Source organism: Sinocyclocheilus grahami, unplaced genomic scaffold (genome assembly GCF_001515645.1).
Source record: "Sinocyclocheilus grahami isolate Dianchi unplaced genomic scaffold, SAMN03320097.WGS_v1.1 scaffold10.1, whole genome shotgun sequence".
Classification (NCBI taxonomy): domain Eukaryota; kingdom Metazoa; phylum Chordata; class Actinopteri; order Cypriniformes; family Cyprinidae; genus Sinocyclocheilus; species Sinocyclocheilus grahami.
This window is the reverse complement of record NW_015505189.1, coordinates 1,510,142-1,530,000: the sequence shown is the minus strand read 5'-3', so window position 1 is coordinate 1,530,000 and position 19,859 is coordinate 1,510,142. Positions and strand designations below refer to the sequence as shown.

Here is a 19,859-nt window from a genome sequence, read left to right as displayed (position 1 = left end):
ATAGTAAAATTATTTCAAAATGTTACTGTTTTTGCTGTATTTTGGATCAAATAAATGCAGGCTTGGTGAGCAGAAGATAATTCTTTAAAAAACATTAAAAATCTTACTGTTCAAAAACTTTTGACTGGTATATTGACTGCCTATAGTTTGGAGTAAAAAAATAATATTAATACGGAGAGTCTGAGATTTATTTGACAGTGATTTCACATTTCTTGTTTGTATGAAGGCTAAATACCAATAAAAGGTGAACATGTATTTATTTGCGCCATTTTTTTAATAAAATTAAAAATATTAATATAGTTTTATAGGAGTAGGTTTCATAGAGTTGGCAAATTAATTTTTCATAAGTTTGTAGGTACAGACAACTTTTGTGTCCGTTCTTGGCCATTTTTATGAGGCTTTTTTAATAGTGTTCATATCGATATCGGAATTATATCGTATCGACCGAAATTAAGAAATATATCGTGATATAAATTTTGGCCATATCGTCCAGCCCTAACATAACATCATATAATTTCTATAAAAATGTGTCAGCTTATGCCCCATAAAAAAACAAATTAAGCGGATATAACAAAGCTAAATACAGCTGAAAATCAAATTAAGTAAGATTACTGACATCATTTCAACTTTATCATTACCACATTGAGATGAAAAAAGCACATTTCTCCAACATACTGACTTGCCTATTCGATATTTCCGCGTTTAAATTACACAAAGTTAAAAAAATTACAACTTATGCATTAATAGTAGCACAATTATTAACATCAAATATTAAACTTATGTTTTAATAAATTAAAAGAGCTTACCATTTGGCGCAAGGCAAAAGAAAATGGCGAAGAGAGAACTTTTGCTCTGGTCTTCGGGGATGGCTTGAGGGGTAAATTAAAAAAACGGAGTAAATTTAACAATGCAGAATTGGCAGTGGAAACGACAAAACTACAGCGAGAATAAAAGTTACGCCTTCTTTTTTGCGTGAACATTTGGGCGGCGTTATGCAAATCTTCCCTCAGAGCGACGTAGGTATGTTGGGGCGTGTTTGAACGAGCCGTTTTAGGTAGGCGTGGTTGACTCTTAACTTTTATAAAGAATATCTCTTTGGATTTGAGACTTTAGTCTTTGCAACTTTAAAGATCTTCTTTATGCACCAAGAGCTTGTAACACTCCAAAGAGAAAGGAAAAATTGAAAATGCATCATATGACCGCTTTAATGAATCAAGCACTGCTCACAATTTAAAATCTAGTTTCTATTTGTGAACATTTTCAGTATGGTTTACCTGCAAGGTAGGGCTGCACGATTATGACAGAAATCATAATTGTCGATTATTCCCTTTAAATTGTAATTGTGATTATTAATTACGATGATCACAATTCACATTGAATGTTTACACCATTGTTTGAAGCAACTGCGTGCCATATTTTTATATGAAAATAAAAAAACTCTCTAACTGAAAAACTTTTATTGCTTTTCTATAGTATCAAGCCTCAAATGTAAAATAAACATTAAATTAGTTTCTTCTTTAAATAAAAAAAGTTAAAATACTAAGGATGCACAATATTATCGGAACATTATCGAAATTCACTGATAACGGCTTAAAATGCAAATATCTGCATCAGCCGATTTGAAAAAATTATGCTGATATGTCTTGCCGATAAGATGAATAACTCTGATGTGCTGAGGGTGTGCTAGCGATAAGATCACTTTAGTAATGTGGTCAATCTTGAAGCGAACTTTTGCCTGAATGATTCACTGTTTTGGATCACCTCATTTAATCTGAGAATACAGAACAATGCGTCTGGTGTGTGATAGAGTCAACAATTAGTAGTGCATGCAGCAGCGGGTCCTAACGCTTGTCCGGTAAGGTATTTTATTTACTTGGGGAGCGCTGTTGGCCTTAATTGTAATAAGATGAAAGTAAAATACACAAATATCATTAAGATAATTGTGTTTCTGAATAAATAAAGCAGTAGCTAATTTGGTCTGTTTTGATTTAAAGGTCAGAAGCTATAGTTTACATGAATTAATAAAAATCACAAACATGACACTTATAAATTAAATAATTTAATATATACAGATTTATTCATTATGCAATATATTTTTTCAAACGTATTATGAAAATTATATATAAGGAGCTCTAAAAGATTTTAAAATTTTTATTTTTACAGCTCTTTTGCTTTAGACCAGGGTTCCTCAAATCTTGCCCTGGAGGGCCAATGCGCTGCAGAGTTTAGCTCCAACCCTGATCAAACTCACCTACCTGTGATTTTCTAATGATCCTGAAGATATTGATTAGCTTGCTCAGGTGTGTTTGATTAGGGTTAGAGCTAAACTCTGCAGGAAAGTGGATTTCGTGGGCCAGATTTGAGGATCCCTGCTTTAGACCATCTATTAATGTTAAATCCACAAATAAAATGTTAAGGTTTCAAATGCATCGGTCCGAAAAAAGAAAAAAAAACCAGCAGAGATTGATTTTATTTTAGTTATTTTCAAGGCTTTCAATGTACTCTCATTAAAAAAAGAACTTTTAATAATGTTTATTAGTTCTAACAAATAATTTTTTGCTCAAACCTAACCAAAATTAAAAATAATTTGTTTATAATTTCCAGGAGAGGCTTGGTGTTGTTTCAGTTCAAAGCAGAGTTGCCAAGTCCGTGTATTATACGTGATTTTGGGCTTCTTTTTTTGTAAAGTTTCGTGAAAAAATCCAGTGTCGCGGGTTGCAGTTTTTTTGGGCTTATTTTAAAAAATATGGTTGCTTGTTAGGAAAACAATCAGTAAGCGACAGGTGCTAGGAAACGCTGTTTTGTAATAATTTATTGACGAGTCGGCTGCGGTGCGGCCAACTGAATGCACTGCTTCTCTGCCGCTCACTGCACAGAACAGACGCAGAGAGAGGTGACACTTCTCCGGGAAAGTCAGACCTCGCGCTTGTGGGACAGCACTGGCGAAATCTTCCAACTAATCCATAGCTAAAGTTTATCCAAAAAAGTCGCTAGGTTTGTCAGTATGAATATTCTATGGAAAAAAAGCAGCTAAAAGGGTCTGAAAGTTGCTAAATCTAGTGCTAAAGTCGCGCTCGTGTGTGTGTGTGAGATGCGGGAGCTGATGGCAAGGGGCGGTGGATATTTGTGGCAGTGGATATTTGTGGTGGTGGCAACAGTGAAAAGGGACCCCTTTCAAACAGTGTGGCGTTCCGAACGTTGTTTAAGCGACATACACCGGTATTGCGGTATTTTAAAAATTCATATCATCATAAAAATAATTCGGTATGAATACCGCCCAGCACTAGTAGTCACTAAGTTAGTTGTGATGAATGAGGTCAAATAGTTAATTTTAACTGTGGTCCATGACTGATTGGTTTTCTTGGCCAACCAACTGAAGGGTACTCCATTTTAGCTTTTTACGCCACTAAAAAGAGAATACCGTAGTCCCAGCTTGTGTTTCTGAATAAATAAAGCAGTAGCTAATTTGGTCTGTTTTGATTTAAAGGTCAGAAGCTATAGTTTACATGAATTAATAAAAATCACAAACATGACACTTATAAATTAAATAATTTAATATATACAGATTTATTCATTATGCAATATATTTTTTCAAACGTATTATGAAAATTATATATAAGGAGCTCTAAAAGATTTTAAAATTTTTATTTTTACAGCTCTTTTGCTTTAGACCAGGGTTCCTCAAATCTTGCCCTGGAGGGCCAATGCGCTGCAGAGTTTAGCTCCAACCCTGATCAAACTCACCTACCTGTGATTTTCTAATGATCCTGAAGATATTGATTAGCTTGCTCAGGTGTGTTTGATTAGGGTTAGAGCTAAACTCTGCAGGAAAGTGGATTTCGTGGGCCAGATTTGAGGATCCCTGCTTTAGACCATCTATTAATGTTAAATCCACAAATAAAATGTTAAGGTTTCAAATGCATCGGTCCGAAAAAAGAAAAAAAACCCAGCAGAGATTGATTTTATTTTAGTTATTTTCAAGGCTTTCAATGTACTCTCATTAAAAAAAGAACTTTTAATAATGTTTATTAGTTCTAACAAATAATTTTTTGCTCAAACCTAACCAAAATTAAAAATAATTTGTTTATAATTTCCAGGAGAGGCTTGGTGTTGTTTCAGTTCAAAGCAGAGTTGCCAAGTCCGTGTATTATACGTGATTTTGGGCTTCTTTTTTTGTAAAGTTTCGTGAAAAAATCCAGTGTCGCGGGTTGCAGTTTTTTTGGGCTTATTTTAAAAAATATGGTTGCTTGTTAGGAAAACAATCAGTAAGCGACAGGTGCTAGGAAACGCTGTTTTGTAATAATTTATTGACGAGTCGGCTGCGGTGCGGCCAACTGAATGCACTGCTTCTCTGCCGCTCACTGCACAGAACAGACGCAGAGAGAGGTGACACTTCTCCGGGAAAGTCAGACCTCGCGCTTGTGGGACAGCACTGGCGAAATCTTCCAACTAATCCATAGCTAAAGTTTATCCAAAAAAGTCGCTAGGTTTGTCAGTATGAATATTCTATGGAAAAAAAGCAGCTAAAAGGGTCTGAAAGTTGCTAAATCTAGTGCTAAAGTCGCGCTCGTGTGTGTGTGTGAGATGCGGGAGCTGATGGCAAGGGGCGGTGGATATTTGTGGCAGTGGATATTTGTGGTGGTGGCAACAGTGAAAAGGGACCCCTTTCAAACAGTGTGGCGTTCCGAACGTTGTTTAAGCGACATACACCGGTATTGCGGTATTTTAAAAATTCATATCATCATAAAAATAATTCGGTATGAATACCGCCCAGCACTAGTAGTCACTAAGTTAGTTGTGATGAATGAGGTCAAATAGTTAATTTTAACTGTGGTCCATGACTGATTGGTTTTCTTGGCCAACCAACTGAAGGGTACTCCATTTTAGCTTTTTACGCCACTAAAAAGAGAATACCGTAGTCCCAGCATTCAGGGTCTGAATCCAGCTGAAACAAAAAGTCTGTTTTTCCTTTCACTGGCCTCAGTGGCAGCCTAGCAACATGAGTGGCTGATTGATGTGATGCTGTGCTTCTGCTTGTTTTGGTGTGATTTAGAACAAAGCCATCTACGCAGGGGACAAGGAAGTGTTTTACACAACTGGAAACCAGTTCTACAAATTGTGGTAAAATATAGGCCATGACGCAGAGCGGTCAGCCGTCGATTAAAAGCCAGTTGTGTGAAATTAGTTCTTTGAGTGTGTTGAGTGGGGCGGTTGCTGGTCGTGTGTCTTTATAGGACCCCCTGGAGAGTTCAAACAGAGCGCTGATCTTTTGCAACACGATTGAAGGCCTGAAACTATTGGTCAGTTCTCTGTTCTTTTAAACTCTGCAGGGATGCTCCTCTTGTTGGCAAAGCCATCAACAGGTTCCATTGAACTATTTCAGGTTTATGTAGCTCCTCTTCAAAAACTATTCACAGGTGTCCTCAATACACAGACATCGATGATGGTTTGGGCTTCCCCAAGGTCTGTTTATGTGGTTTTGTGTAACTTTGTAATGCAAGTTTATACTTTTTAACAGGACAGATTCCTTCACCCACAGATGGAGGTTTTCATGCCTGACCAGCTGCTCTGAGGAGTTTCCAGGGGTTTCAGATGATTTGCTCAGACCACTGCTGGGAACGATCAATGACCGGGCTGGAATTCTTGATTACATATGGAAATAAAGAGTTGTGTGTCTTCTTGTTGGTTCTGCAGCTTTAAGCCTCCAGCTGCAGTTCATGTGATGAGAAAATGCATGGAAATGCATTTGCTTGGCTGAAACACATGATGTCAACAGGAAGTTTACTGTGTCCCACAGGTTTCGGATGAGCATCAACTTATTTGATTGGTTACAAAAGATGGGAGCAGTGAAAATTAAATTCAACAACAGTTACTCCCTATACACTCCTTGTTTTTGTTCATATTGTTATTATTGAATAAAGTTTTTGGCTGTTGCATGAGCTCATGGGAAAAATAGGTGTTTCCCCAGGAAATGGAGGCTCTTTTGTGTGCTAGTCAGTCTGTACTGAACGAGAAGGAAATGGAGGCCCTGAACTCACGGTGTGGACACCACACCACACAGTCCATCTGCTTCATCTTAACCTTTCCATCACAGCTATTTGCCCATGATTACTGACAGCTGCCAAAGGCCAAGCCCATCTACTAGCCTGTGTGGAGGTCAGCCAGCAGTGTGAAGACCTCTGAATGTCATCATGGTAAAAGTTGAATAAGGAGATTGTTGGTTACTGGTTGCTAATCGTGATTGATATGCTTGACTGGTATACAGGAGAGAGCTGCAAACATGGCCTGATGAGGGTCAGTGGCTTCAGGGAATCAATAAAAAACTTGTCACGTGTCCCTGACCTTCCTGTCTCTACAATCCTATTTTTCATCATGATTATCTACAAGACAAGGGTTCTTCCTGTAGCAAATGTTCTCAGACTGTAAGCTGGCACTGTCTGCAGCAGTCAGCTACACTGTGATGAATTCATTCCAGGATGAATCTGTCTCTTCTTCTCTCATTGTGTCCTGGAGCCCATAAAAATGAAAAGCAATTGGCATTGGCATTTTTAATTTAATTTGAACCTTTCCAGAAGTAGCTCCATCTCATTGGAGCATGTTTCTTGAATGTGCTGTTGAATTGAGCTGTATTGAATGGGAAACTAGATGGAAATCCTGCATTGATGTGTAGCCTAATTTAGCAGTCTAATGGCGCTTTTCCAAATAAAAATAAAAAAATATTTGGCATGCTAAATATCTGGACATGTCGGCGATTCAAAATCCTGCTGTGTGAAATTAGTTCTGACTGAAAAATACATCTGCGATGACCTACAGCCAATGAGAGAACAAGATACAGGACAGTGGGAAGTTTGGGGAGGAGTTATTTCCTTATCAGTTCTCGTTCTTGTTTGTAAAACGTAGTTTGCGGACCAGATGGAGTTGTCAGCGATTCTTCCTATTGTAAAGTCATGCAGTGTAACCTCCTGTCGCTTATCCATTGTGCACTGTGAACACAGCAGCAACTGAATGCTACCCCAGATAGTCGTGCAGTGTGAAAACAACGGTGATCTGACGATGAAAAATCGTGCAGTGTGAACTAGGGTTGGGAATCGAAAATTGATTCAGATTCCAGAATCGGATACTTAAGGTCAGGAATCGGACACTTGTTGTCAAATTTGCTTTTTTTTTCTTTATCTGTGAGGACCGGACCTAGCGATCTGCCAGGACCTTGCTCGCTAATCTAAGCACTCCAAAGTTTGGCTACATTTGCAATCAGAAAACAAAAAATCTACGTATAATATCTGTGATAGCTAAACATGTTGCAAGAGAGGTGTCACCACCAACATGAAAGCACTTTAATTTAATAGATCGTTAAAGATCGCGAACACGATTCAGACACCAACGTGATTCTGTTCCTAAATTGGTGTTGGTGAAATTACGATGATTCGTCTGTTTCATTCCTCAAACTTTGACGTGTGCGATCAATGTTGTGATCACTTGGTTCGTCCGTGCAGCGTATGATCACACCACTGTAATTTGAACATTTAAATTTGCGTTCACGCTGCCATTGACCTAAAGAGAACAGCTGTCATCTGTCATGAATGAAACAGCTTCACAGTTATTTCAACCACACAGTATTATTATTTCTGTGTTACAAACATTCAAATCACAGAAGTACTGGGATAAAAGTTTATAGTTCAGATATAAACTCTGATGTGTACGGTAGCGATTAAAATAAGAGTAAATCACCTTTTGAAAGTAATTTGACAGTTAAAAGGTATTTGTCTTTGAATCATACAAGAGATTAGTTCAAGAACGCTGATTCATCCAGTAATGAAACAAGTACATCTTGAGTGAGTCATTTAATAATTTATTCATAAATTACATGTGCTTTTGTTTAGTTGTCTAATGTGTTTTCTTCAGAATCATGAGAGAACCACTGAATTTATCCAGAAATCATGCAGTTCTATTTTGCACACAAACAGCTCTTAAAGAGTCCAGTTTTTATGTAGCCTGTTGATTTTTGTTCATGGTATTCAGCTCCAATAAATGGTTTGCAAAAAAGAGACACAGGATAAATGATTGATATCATTATTTAATCACATTGGAATCGAAACTGGGAATCGAAAAGAATCGGAATCGGAAATGATAAAATTCAAACGATACCCCAACCCTAGTGTGAACTCGGCATTAAACAGCGATTGATAATGGATAATGGATGTCGCGCTGTTGAGGATCGTGCTGTGTGTCTCTGTGAGAGACTTTCATGGAGAAATCTAATCAAATGAGCGTAACGGCACACATAAAGAAACTCAGAGAACAAACATACTGAGGAAGGTACAAATTCAAAATGTTTAGTTTATTTATAACATGATATAGTTAAGTAACATACCTTGACAAGGGGGCTATTTTGCTGAATATTTTCACGATTGCAAACGTTACATAAAATTTGGCCTTTATAAAGGTAAATAACATCCTGGGGTAAATATTAAAAACATGCAGAGTATGTAAAAGCTGATAGGACACTGATGAAAATATTGCTTCATAATAAATTGTTTACACCACCAGAAATCTAGGTGATGCTGTGCTTTTGTGGTGATATTTTGTATGGGATATAGTCTGCAGATATGAAAAGTTCACTGTATATCGTAATAATAAATAGCATTTTTGACAGCAATGATATTTAGTTTTCTTTCTACGTTAGCACATTAAATATTACATCAGGCCTGGGTGTGGCTAGAGAAATTGAACTCAGGTGTGATAAACCACAGTTTTAACAGGGGGGCAAACACTTCTTCACACAGGGCCATGTAGTTTTGGATTTAGTTTTCCCTTAATAATAAAAACCTTCATTTAAAAACTGCATGCTGTGTTTACTTGTGTTATCTTTGACTAATATTTAAATTTGTTTGATGATCTGAAACATTAAAGTGTGACAAACATGCAAAAAAAAAAGAAATCAGGAAGGGGGCCAACACCTTTTCACACCACTGTATATATGCATTTAATATAATGTGTATTTTCATCTGAGGTTTGGTCTTAAATTTCACATAAGGTGGTATTAAAGTCTTAAATTTAACTTGTTCACATCTGTAGACACCCTATGTATGTCAATTTGAGTCTATTTAACTTATGCACTAAGTTTTCTGAATCTATACAGGGCTTTTCACACTGTGCTAAACCCCGGGTAATTGTTGTTCTAGGAATGTAATGTGTGAAACGTCTGCGGATGAATACCCAGGATTAATTGTAAACCCCGGGTAAATTATGAGCAGTGTGAAGCATGAAGCAAGATAACCCAGGATTCTTTTTACCCGGGTTTTGAATGACGCAGGGTTAACTATTTCAAGCGAGAAGTGCCCTTACTTCATTTTTTCTACTTCCAGCACATATAAGGTCACTTTGGATGCATGAATGTAAAAAAGTGGGTGCTTCTTTTTAAGGCATGGCATGATGCCCGAGGTGGATGTGATTTGGCTGCATAACGAAAGCCTGGCTTTAATTAAAGAAGTAGAACTCAAAGCAGGATCTCCTTGATTCTGACTCCAAGCCATACACCTGTCATCTAAACTCGCACTCCCTTACTCCATATACGAGTACACACACACACACACACAGTGAGAAACCGAGGTTGGTATATTTTTAATGTTTTAATTGTACATATGTCTCATATGCCCACCTAGGCTGCATTTATTTGATCAAAAATTCAGTAAAAACAGCAATATATAATTACAATTGAAGATAACTTTTTTCTATTTTAATATATTTTATAATGTAATGTGATGGCACAGCTGAATTTTCTTTAGCCATTACTCTAGTCTTCAGTGTCACATGATACTTCAGAAATAATTTTAATATGCGGATTTGGTGCTCAGGAAACATTCCTATTATTGGTGATTAGTGGTCAACCGATATATCGCCAAGGCCGATATATCGTCTGATATTTGGCATTTTCCAAATATCGGCATCGGCCGATGTTTGGCCGATATGGACTTTTATTTTGACGGCGCTGAGAGCGGCAGCGCCTGAGCCTGAGTGCTCACATTCTCCCTCTTTTTCGCCATCGTCTTTAACAGTTCTGTCTAATACGGATAGAAGTCTGTCATCAGCAAATACGCATTTACATAATTTAAACAAATCTTTGAATGGCTAATGAAAATTTAATTTCACAAACCTTGCAAACTTAATCGAATCCAGTTGTGAGATCTTGTGAAGTGTGCATGTGACCTGCATGATCGCGTGTTCTCTGCGTGACTTTCGGTCCGTGCAAATTGAATGCTTTAAACATTAAATTAGTGATTCAAAATTATGCTGCTCTTTATGCATTTGCCCACTGTCATATTCATGTGTTTTCACTGTGTGATGTATGTCAAATGAGTGTTACCTTGGCTTTATTTGAAAAAATATGATTCCCAATGCACACAAACTTCCCAGAATACTGAGTGCTCTGTTGGTTACAGAATAGTTTACTTCCTTTTTAATTATATATTTATTCAATATTTATTTGTTTGTGGAAAATACTAAAGTATAAGTATGTTTATTTTACAAATGTATTTATTAATCCATCTTCAAATGATTTAAAATTTCTTAAATATTAATTAAAATAAATACAATTATATCGGCCACCCTGCTTTACAAGATATCGGCATCGGCTGTCAAAAAAACAATATCGGTCGACCACTATTGGTGATTAAACAGTTGTATTGCTTAATATTTTTCTGAAAACTATCATACTTTTTCAGGATCCTTTCATAAATAGAACTTTATGAATAGTTTCATTATTTTCAATTATCTCCACTAATGCTGCTTACTAAATACACTTGTATGGTTTTGTATGGCTGATGGATCCGTGCTAGTTTACATGTGAATGTACAGTATGTGATTGAGATCTCAAAAATGTGTCAGATGAATCAATGTGTGGAGGCGTCTTTGGTTAGGAAGTGGGTGAATGGTGAAGGCGAAGTGTAGATTGGTGCACACCCACTCATTTTTTTATGTTTGCATTTTTATTTTCAGACAGTTACAGACAGTTACAGATACCCATCTCTTGTATTGCTGTAAGACTACAAGCTCCCCAGTCTGACTGCTGTTCTTTGCTTTGTTTCCTTTTTTCTGTGCAGACAAGCGCTTACTGTTTAAAGGTATGAATTCACTGGGTGGATAGAGGCAGAGCCGGTGGCAGGGCACCTACATCTGGGGGGCATTTATATTTCTGGGGGGGTTGTATCGGGTGGGAAGCATGCAATCTGAGATTGCGTGCAGTCGCTGAACTCACGAAAATCATATGCACGCTGTTTTTTCCCGTTTCACTTTTGAAATCGATCACGTTCAGCAAGGAGGGGAAAGGAGGAGAAGGGGGGCACAGTAACTCGTTTGGGGGGGGGGTGCCCGCGATTGACCCCGATTGACCCCTTGCCACCAGCCCTGGATAGTAGGGTTGTGCCGATAGATGATAGTATTGTGTATCGATGATGGTCAGAGATATTGACGGTGGCTGATGCCTTTGACAATAACGAGGATTATCATTATTATTATCAGGCTAGTATTATTATCTAATTAATATTAGGGCTTAATTGTTCCATCATATTTCTTTTTCTGCATTTTTACAGTGTTGCACTTAATAACCAATCACACACGATTCTGTTGAGTTTATGAATGCAGTGGCCAATCAGAGGTGTTCGGATTAGTCATGGCTGAAACACCAGAGTTTTGTTGTCCATTGTGCACTTGCTGACTGAATTCTGCTCTCTCGCGAATTCTCATCATAGACAACAAAGTGCAGATGATCATGCGACGCAAGTATAAGAGATTTGTTCATCAAATAGTGTAGATAGCTTCACTGATCATAATGGGAGTGTTTTTTTAAAGTGCATAAACTTACGCTAGATTGTCAGTGTCATGATGTTGTCAGTGATGATGTTGTATGATAATGTAAATGTTCTTTGCTGAAGCTGCTGTTTGAATAACTGAGGAAATGTTAGCATTATAGTAACTTACAATGTTTTTATTAAATTATGTTAAATACAAATTCAGTCATATTAAAATTATTGACATTACATCCATATGCTACTTGACTAAAAAGGTATAATGTGTAGTTAATAGATTACAGTAACATTAGGCTGCTTTTAGCCTTACCCTGGAGTTGGTTCACTCTCCGTCTATGAAACTAAGTAAATAATTAAATAAATGAGCATGATAATATCGTGTATCGGCGATCTCACAGGCTGACGATAGGACTATGGAGCATATCGCCTAACACTACTGGATAGAGGATGCATGAATGGATGGAGGGATTGGTGGGTGTGGAAAAGCAGATAGAAAGAGAAATGGCTGGACTGGAAAGGAGTGTCCATGTATGCGGTGGGAGGGTGGGCGGAACGGGAATATCTCTTTTGTGAAATCATCACCACACAGAGGACTGTGCTTTGCTGGCTGCTGGCCCTGTAGGTGGAGTTTCCTTCCTTTAGGCCAAACGTTGGAGGTGCCCGGTTGGTTTTGACTCACTGGGTTGGGCCTTTTCCTCTCCTCTCCTCTCCCAGAATGCTTTACGTCAGGTGGCTCGGATCACCCTTTATGGCAGCCGAGACTTGTATGACACAGTTGGAAACTCTGGCTAGCACTCTTTAATTGGTATACCTTGGCACAGAGAGCATTTATACGGCCTTCAGGGAGTTTGGAGGCCCCCTAAAAATTGCTGAACGATTGATGACTGAAGTGTTTATATATTGGGATCTCCTGCACTGGTACAGCTCGGCTGAATGGAGTGGACTACACTCTTAAAAATAAATGGTTCAAAAGTTTTAGTTTTTTTCCAGCGATGCCACAGAAGAACAAAACAAAAAACATTTCAGTGATTGGTTCTCAAAGGAACCATTTTTTTCTTTGAAAAAAACCTTTGCCCTTATAAAGAACCATTTACCCAATGGACAGATTTCATGGATGATAAAGTTTCTTCATGGAACCAGATGCAAATAAAGAGCCTTTATCTTTAAGTGTTGATAGTAGATTTGTTGAGGTGAAGAGATGTGATTTGCATTTAGGATGGTTGTTTCTAAGATCTTCTGTACTCTGTAGTTTTGTATTTAGGCCTATATACAGCTGTGTGTTAGTTTAGGTCTACAGTTTAACTGAGATTATTTAATAACTACGGAGCTCCGAATATAATTTGAATTAACAATTCGTTTCTACGACGTCAGCAGAATTAATTTATTATTATTTATACATTTTAAGTAATAATGATTTTAATAAGTAATTACGAAATATAATAATTAGTTCCACGATTTAGGCCTACTAAAACTAGGGAACGAACGAATTAACGAATGAATGAATTCGTGGCATCTAAGCCTAAACAAGAGAACAAATACTTAATTCGTGGCCATAATTTAGACTAAACGAAAAAAATAATTCTTAATTCGTGGCCATAATGTAGTCCTAGCATAAAAGAGAACTAGCCTATTCTAAATTAGTTGGCCGTGATTGTCTGCATGTCATGATCGGGGCTCCGTACAACCGAATATAACCTTAGCCTACCTGTTTATTCATTTATTATGGTATGTAACTAGCTCACCTTTTGCGGCACCATGTTTGCGTAGCACATCCTCGTGCTTTCTGGCAATGTGCCGCTTCAGATTCCAATATGAATCTTTACTAACTCTCCCCGCACTCCCTCTCAGTTTCTTCTCCCTGCTCATTCTTAACTTAGATTTTTTACTTTACATTTATGTATAAGGCTTGCAACTTCGTTGAAACAATATCTGAACTCCATAACTGCTCTACTATTCTCGATCTCTACAGATTCTCGATCTCGAACAAGCAAATCACCAAACGGCATTCTGGGTTGAGCGAGCGGCGCTGTGCGCTCTGCGCTCTTAAGGAAATATTACCACTCCGCTCCGCTCACGTGCTCTGGAACAAACACACTCTGTGGGAGAGTTTGTGTGTGTGTTTGTGTGAGGGCCAAAGCAGATGGGACCCCCCACTGTTAGAGTTAGCCATTAGTTCTGGTCATTCTTACGTCTGATGAAGGTCAACTGGGACGTGCTGTCACACAGAGCAAAGGTAGGACAGGTGGGCATTACTAAACAGCTACCCACAGCTACTGTTTGACTTTGAAATGCAGGCTTTGTTTAACCACAGACCCTCTACACGTGCCCTACAACCAAAGCAGACTATGTGTTTTGGTTTACTTAGCTATTCTTTGGTTACAATATTGTCCCTAGAAATTGACTAAATATTACAAACTTCTTTTGGTGGCGATCAAGAGACTTACAAAAAAATAAATAGTAAGTAAATGTGGTTTTTATATACTGTGTATTTTATCCTAAAATTGTATGTGTTTTTACTCTAAAAGTTCTTGTAATTGGTATTTTGAGCTATTGTTGCAGATAATAACTGTAATAAATTAAATGTTGTATATTAGGAATGTACTGATATTAAAATTCTGGAAAATGTTTATAAAAATGATATTAAAAGAAAAATTCTAAAAATTAGTTTAAATGTGTGTATATATAATGCCCTCATTTAAATAACTATAATACCATTCAAATGTTGGGGTCAGTATGATTTTGTTTTATTAATACTTTTATTCAGCAAGTATGCATTCAAATCATTATATAAAAGCATATTAAAGTAAAGAAAAAATAATAATCTGCAAAAAAGTATCACAATATAAAAAAGTATCAAAATAAATAAGTAGCACACCTGATTTCAACATTGATAACAACAAAATGAAATGCTTCTTGAGTACCAGATCAGTATAATAAAATTATTTGACACAGAAGACTAAAGTAATGGCTGCTGAAAATTCAGCTTTGCCATCACAGGAATAAATTACATTTTTAAATATATTAAAATAGAAAACTGATGTTTCAAATTGTAATAATATTTCACAATATTACTGTTTTTACTGTATTTTTGATAAAAAAAAATACAGCTTTTGTAAGCATAGGACACATTAAAAGAAATCGAACTGATCTCAAATTTTTGAAAGGGGTACAGGTATGTGTGTGTGTGTGTTTGTGTAACATGCTGTCAGTTTGATAGGTGTTGCTCTGCAGGAAACTCAGTGGAATGTGTGAGCTTCCATATTGCATCATGGCTAAAGGTTTGGACTGTTCACGTGCAGACTAATGTTTTTCAGCTCTCTTTCTCACTTACTCATCAAACTAAAGTGTGACTTTCACTCTCAATGGGTTGTAGCTTTATCACGAAATCAAGTGCCTTGTTCTTTTGTTCACGAGTGTATTTGAATGTGTGTGATTTCAATGGAAGGTGCAGTGCTTAAAATATTTTGTTTGTTTGAATTAGCAGCAGGTATTCTCTCTCTGTCTGTCCATCTGTCTTGCTCTCTCTCACCTCATTTTGCCTGTATCCCCACTGCGACGAGAGAGCGATGAAGTCGACTGCATATGCAGCACTGCTGATGAATTATTGAACAGTGGAAAGTGGACGTGATGGAGTCTTGCACGCAGTGCATACAGAGGAGCCACTGTGTGAAAGGATGACTGATGTCAAGAAAAAAGAGCGAGGGTTTACAAGCTTCTTTGTCAATGCACAAATGGCAACATGCATGCTTCATTTGCTCACTTTCAGAAATGTTTGCAAATGTACTTTGCCTGCACTTTAAAAGTAGCAGTATACTGCAAATAATCCTATTCTGGTTACAGCTTTTTTTGGATCAGCACACAGGCAAATGTCTGTATTACCTGACAGTTATCATGTCTCTGTGACAGCCAAAGAATCTGACCACAGCCTGCATGAGCCAATCAGCAATCTTGGCATGAATTTGGGCTGGGAATTTCTGTTGGTATTTATTTAGTTATACAGAGAGTATTTAGGAAAACTTTTGGGAAAAATTATTATTTTTAGAATTCTAATTTTTTTTAATTACAATTCTTTAAAATTCAGATTTTTTTTTACTGCAACTTAAAAATGAGATCCATTTACCTGAGAGGCAAAATTACAGAGAATGTACCTTACAGAGACCTTCAGAGAATGTATCCTGAATATTTTAATTATCTGGTTTATTAGGCAGCTTTTCTGCTTGTTTTAAGGGTCAGTATGTTTCTTTTTTTTTTTTTAAGAAATTAATACTTTTCTTCAGCAAGGATGCATTAAATTGAATTGATTTTGAACTTTTTTGATTTGATTTGAATTGATTTGATTTTTGTCTTTTTATCAAAGTATCCTGAAATATCCTGAAAAAAATGTATCACAGTTATCATAAGTATTAGGTTGAAAAACTTTTCAAAATTTATAAGAAATGCTGATTTGAGCACCAAATCAGCATGTTAAATTGATTTTGGAAGGATCACGTGACACTGAAGGCTTGAGTAATGCTGCTGAAAATTCAGCTTTGCCATTACAGAAATAAATAACTATGTATAAAAACTGTAATAATATTTCACAATATTACTGTATTTTTGATCAAATAAATGCAGTCTTGGTGAGTACAAAAAGCTTTTAAAAACTTTCAAAAGCATTAAAGAATCTTACGACCCCATACTTTTCAGTGGTGGTGTGTATGTATCATCAGACAAAAGTTTGGACACACTTACTCATTCTTTACTATTACTATTTTCAGTTTTTTAGAATAACAGTAAAGCCATTAGTAATTTGAAATATGAATTCTGAAATATAATTATTATAATGAGGTCGATGGATAGTGGATTTTACCGATACTGATAGCTAGGTTGCACCACACTGGCCGAATTAATCAACCGATAGTTTTTAAAATGGCTACTGAACGAAAACTAAAATAGTGCTTTACTGTAAAAGAAAGTACTGAACCATATTTTGTAAATGTATATAAATATTAATATTAAATATGAATTATATATTGATCATCAAAGTAAGTTCATAGCTTATTAACTAATGTTAACAGAAGCAACTTCAGAATAAAAAAATTTATTAGTAGATGTTGAAATTAACACTCTAAATAAATGGTGTCTTTAAATATCTACACAAAGATACATATGGCAGTCGGCAAAAAGCGCATCTAGTGCCGCTTCTAGTGTCCCGCTCTGAAAACTATCAGCATGCATTTTTTGCCGATAGTTCCAGCAATCAACTATCGGTGCCGATTAATCAGCAAAACCGATACATCGGTCGACCTCTAATTATAATTATGCTAAATTTTGTCAACAAAAATTTCTAATATTTTTTTTAAACAGAGCTTCTGAGCTTTTAAAGATCATATTAATAAATATTTAACTGGTAAGACAGTGTATACAGGATAAATTAGTTGAAAAATTTTTAATTCGATTTTTGCAGTATAGGCTTGTATTCTCTTTCAGAAGTTAAAACCATCCTCAGTGAATGGTTGATGCGGAAAAGAGAACAAAGCTAGACTCTACTCTCATTTTTGGAGTGCTTCTCGTTTCGCTACTAAAAACAGATTACTAGTCCAGCGGTTACAGGAACATCAATAGTCAAACCCGTAAGCTACTGATGGGCATAGTGTGTTTGTGTGTGAGCATGATCATGTGTTCAGTTGATACAGAGACAAGTCTGAACATAACATTCCACTGTCTTCACTTAAACAGCCTCCTGGGAGGAGAGGCACACAAAACATGGGAAAAATTTGAAAAATGCCTCCTTAGAACTCCCCCTTCTCCTACAAACTAATACAGTGTTTAGATTAGCATAGAAACATAGCCTGTGGAAACAGAAAAGTTTGCGGTTAATTAACCGTAATTATCAACCCTAAACGGAGGGCTGCTCAGATAATGTTGACGTGAAGTCAGTGTTTTGACCATACACACAAGGGCGGACGTCTTTTTTTTTTATCTTTCAAAAGAGATGGAACAGTTTGTCTGTTGGGTTGTGTTTTGAGTCTAAGCTCTCATTTAGCGTAGCTTTCGAAACAAATGCTCTTTATGCATGTAGATCCCTCAAAGCTGAAGTCTGGTGCTTTTTATGATGTTTGTGTACAAAGGTTCCTCAAAAGGGAAACTGGTTTCAGACGGGCTTCCAGAGCACAATAACGTCACGTCTAATGATCTAAAATGAATTCAAGTGAGCTTTAGATATAAACAAGCAAATATTTAGAGACTACAATGCTAATTTCTTGGTAAAATGAAGTCATTTCTAAGAGAAATTCTTTTAACTGCTTCATCAGACGCCATTTTTATTCATTTCCACCATCTGTCAAACCACGTGCACAGGATTCTGGGATATTGTAAGCTGTCAACGAGACATCTATTCTATCAAAATCCAAGGAGATTAAAGGATTTTAGTACACAGGATGTCACAGATATTGGATGTGAACATGTCTTGATGCCTTCCCACCTCCTAATACAGCATTTTTTTAATCTGATGTAATATTGACCTTTCTTATGTTTATATTCTCTCTCTTTTTGTGTTTAGTCATACTTCGTCACTGACTATGACCCTACGATTGAAGACTCCTACACAAAGCAGTGTGTGATTGACGAGAGGCCTGCGCGGCTAGACAGTAAGTATGCCGCTGATGGATGAAGGAGTCTGATTGTCAAACAAATCACAGGATGTAGGGAAACAACCTACTGCTTTCCAGCAGCAAAGATGAAGCACTTTATGATTTGATAATACTTCACAGAGATCAGGTAAATTACAGAGGAACTGGTGCATTTTGTTTTTGTTCTGTGCGTTATGCATACTTGTACAGGTGGGGTTATAATAAATGTACTGTAATATCACTTTAGAAAAAACATCTACAAAATAACTACTTACTCCATTATACATATAATACATGGCTGGTGAAAAAAGGAGGCTTGAAATACTTTAAATTGAAAAAAAAAAAATTCTAGGCAGAAAATTGCACGATTAAAGGCATAGTTTACCAAAAATGTTGTCATTATTTACTCACCCTCATATTCTCTAAATCTGTATGACTGAATTTCTTCTGTGGAAAACAATAGAACATATTTTGAAAAATGTCTGGTTTTGTTTGGACCCCAACATTCTTTGAAATATCTTTTGTGTTCCACAGAATAGAGATAGTCAGGGTGAGTAAATAATGACAGAAGTTTCATTTTTGGGTCACTTTAAAGCAGTGGTTAACAATCAGGAGGACAGGACCAGCTAGGGGCCCTCAGCAAACTTCTAAGGGGGAATAATAAAAATAAAAATTTAAATAATCTTTAACTGTAATCTAAATTAAAATGCTAAAAAACACAGAAGCGCCTTCGTACATGCTTTCAAACAAGCCGAAACGAAACAGAAACAATTGACTTGATCGGTGTCGCGTCATAGCTGTGTGGGTGGAGTCGGCATGGGGGAAAACAGTCCTTTCCCCCTCATTGGAAAAGCCATGGTGTTGACTCAGAATGGCCTACATAAAATTATTTGTGCCGCTCGACAGAGCAACATACGCATAAAAACTGAGCCGTATTGGGTCGGACTGTCCGTACAGTATCTGTGAATGGACAAACGACCCAACGGAATGGCCAGAGGTGTTGTTTCCCAACATTTGTTGTTACCTAATTGAGCAAGAGACAGCTTAGGCTACTACAAGCCTATACGAGACGGCTTGTGAAAGTAAACATTTGTCGTTTTGTTTTGCTTAATTTTAATAAAGTGATAAAGACTCGAGTAAAAGCCTGTCGTACGTTCTTATTGATATATTAAAACGTTTTTTAACATTGACAAAACAGGTAACGTTAAGGTCCACTGAAGTGCCTTGAAATGCGCAGCGTTATTCTATGTGGTGTGTGCTGCAGCTGCCTAATCATTTTCACAAATACGTGCCACAAATACGTGCCTTAAATAAAGATAACATGAAAATATGTATATAAAATACCAAAAAACATGGTTATTGGTTACTGTAGTTAAACCATGGTAAAAACAACATGTTTTACTACACTAACCATAGTTTAACCATGGTATTTGTAGTAAAACTG

General features: G+C 36.7%; 1 protein-coding gene across 1 annotated transcript in view; it reads left to right on the top strand.

The window, feature by feature from the left end:
* The window catches only part of LOC107594274 (ras-related protein R-Ras2-like), a 62,288-nt gene that overhangs the window by 35,593 nt on the left and 6,836 nt on the right, over nucleotides 1–19,859 (top strand). Inside the window, exon 2 of the mRNA XM_016284265.1 lies at nucleotides 18,346–18,433. Coding sequence (XP_016139751.1) covers nucleotides 18,346–18,433 — 88 coding nt within the window. The remainder of the gene's footprint in view (nucleotides 1–18,345; nucleotides 18,434–19,859) is intronic.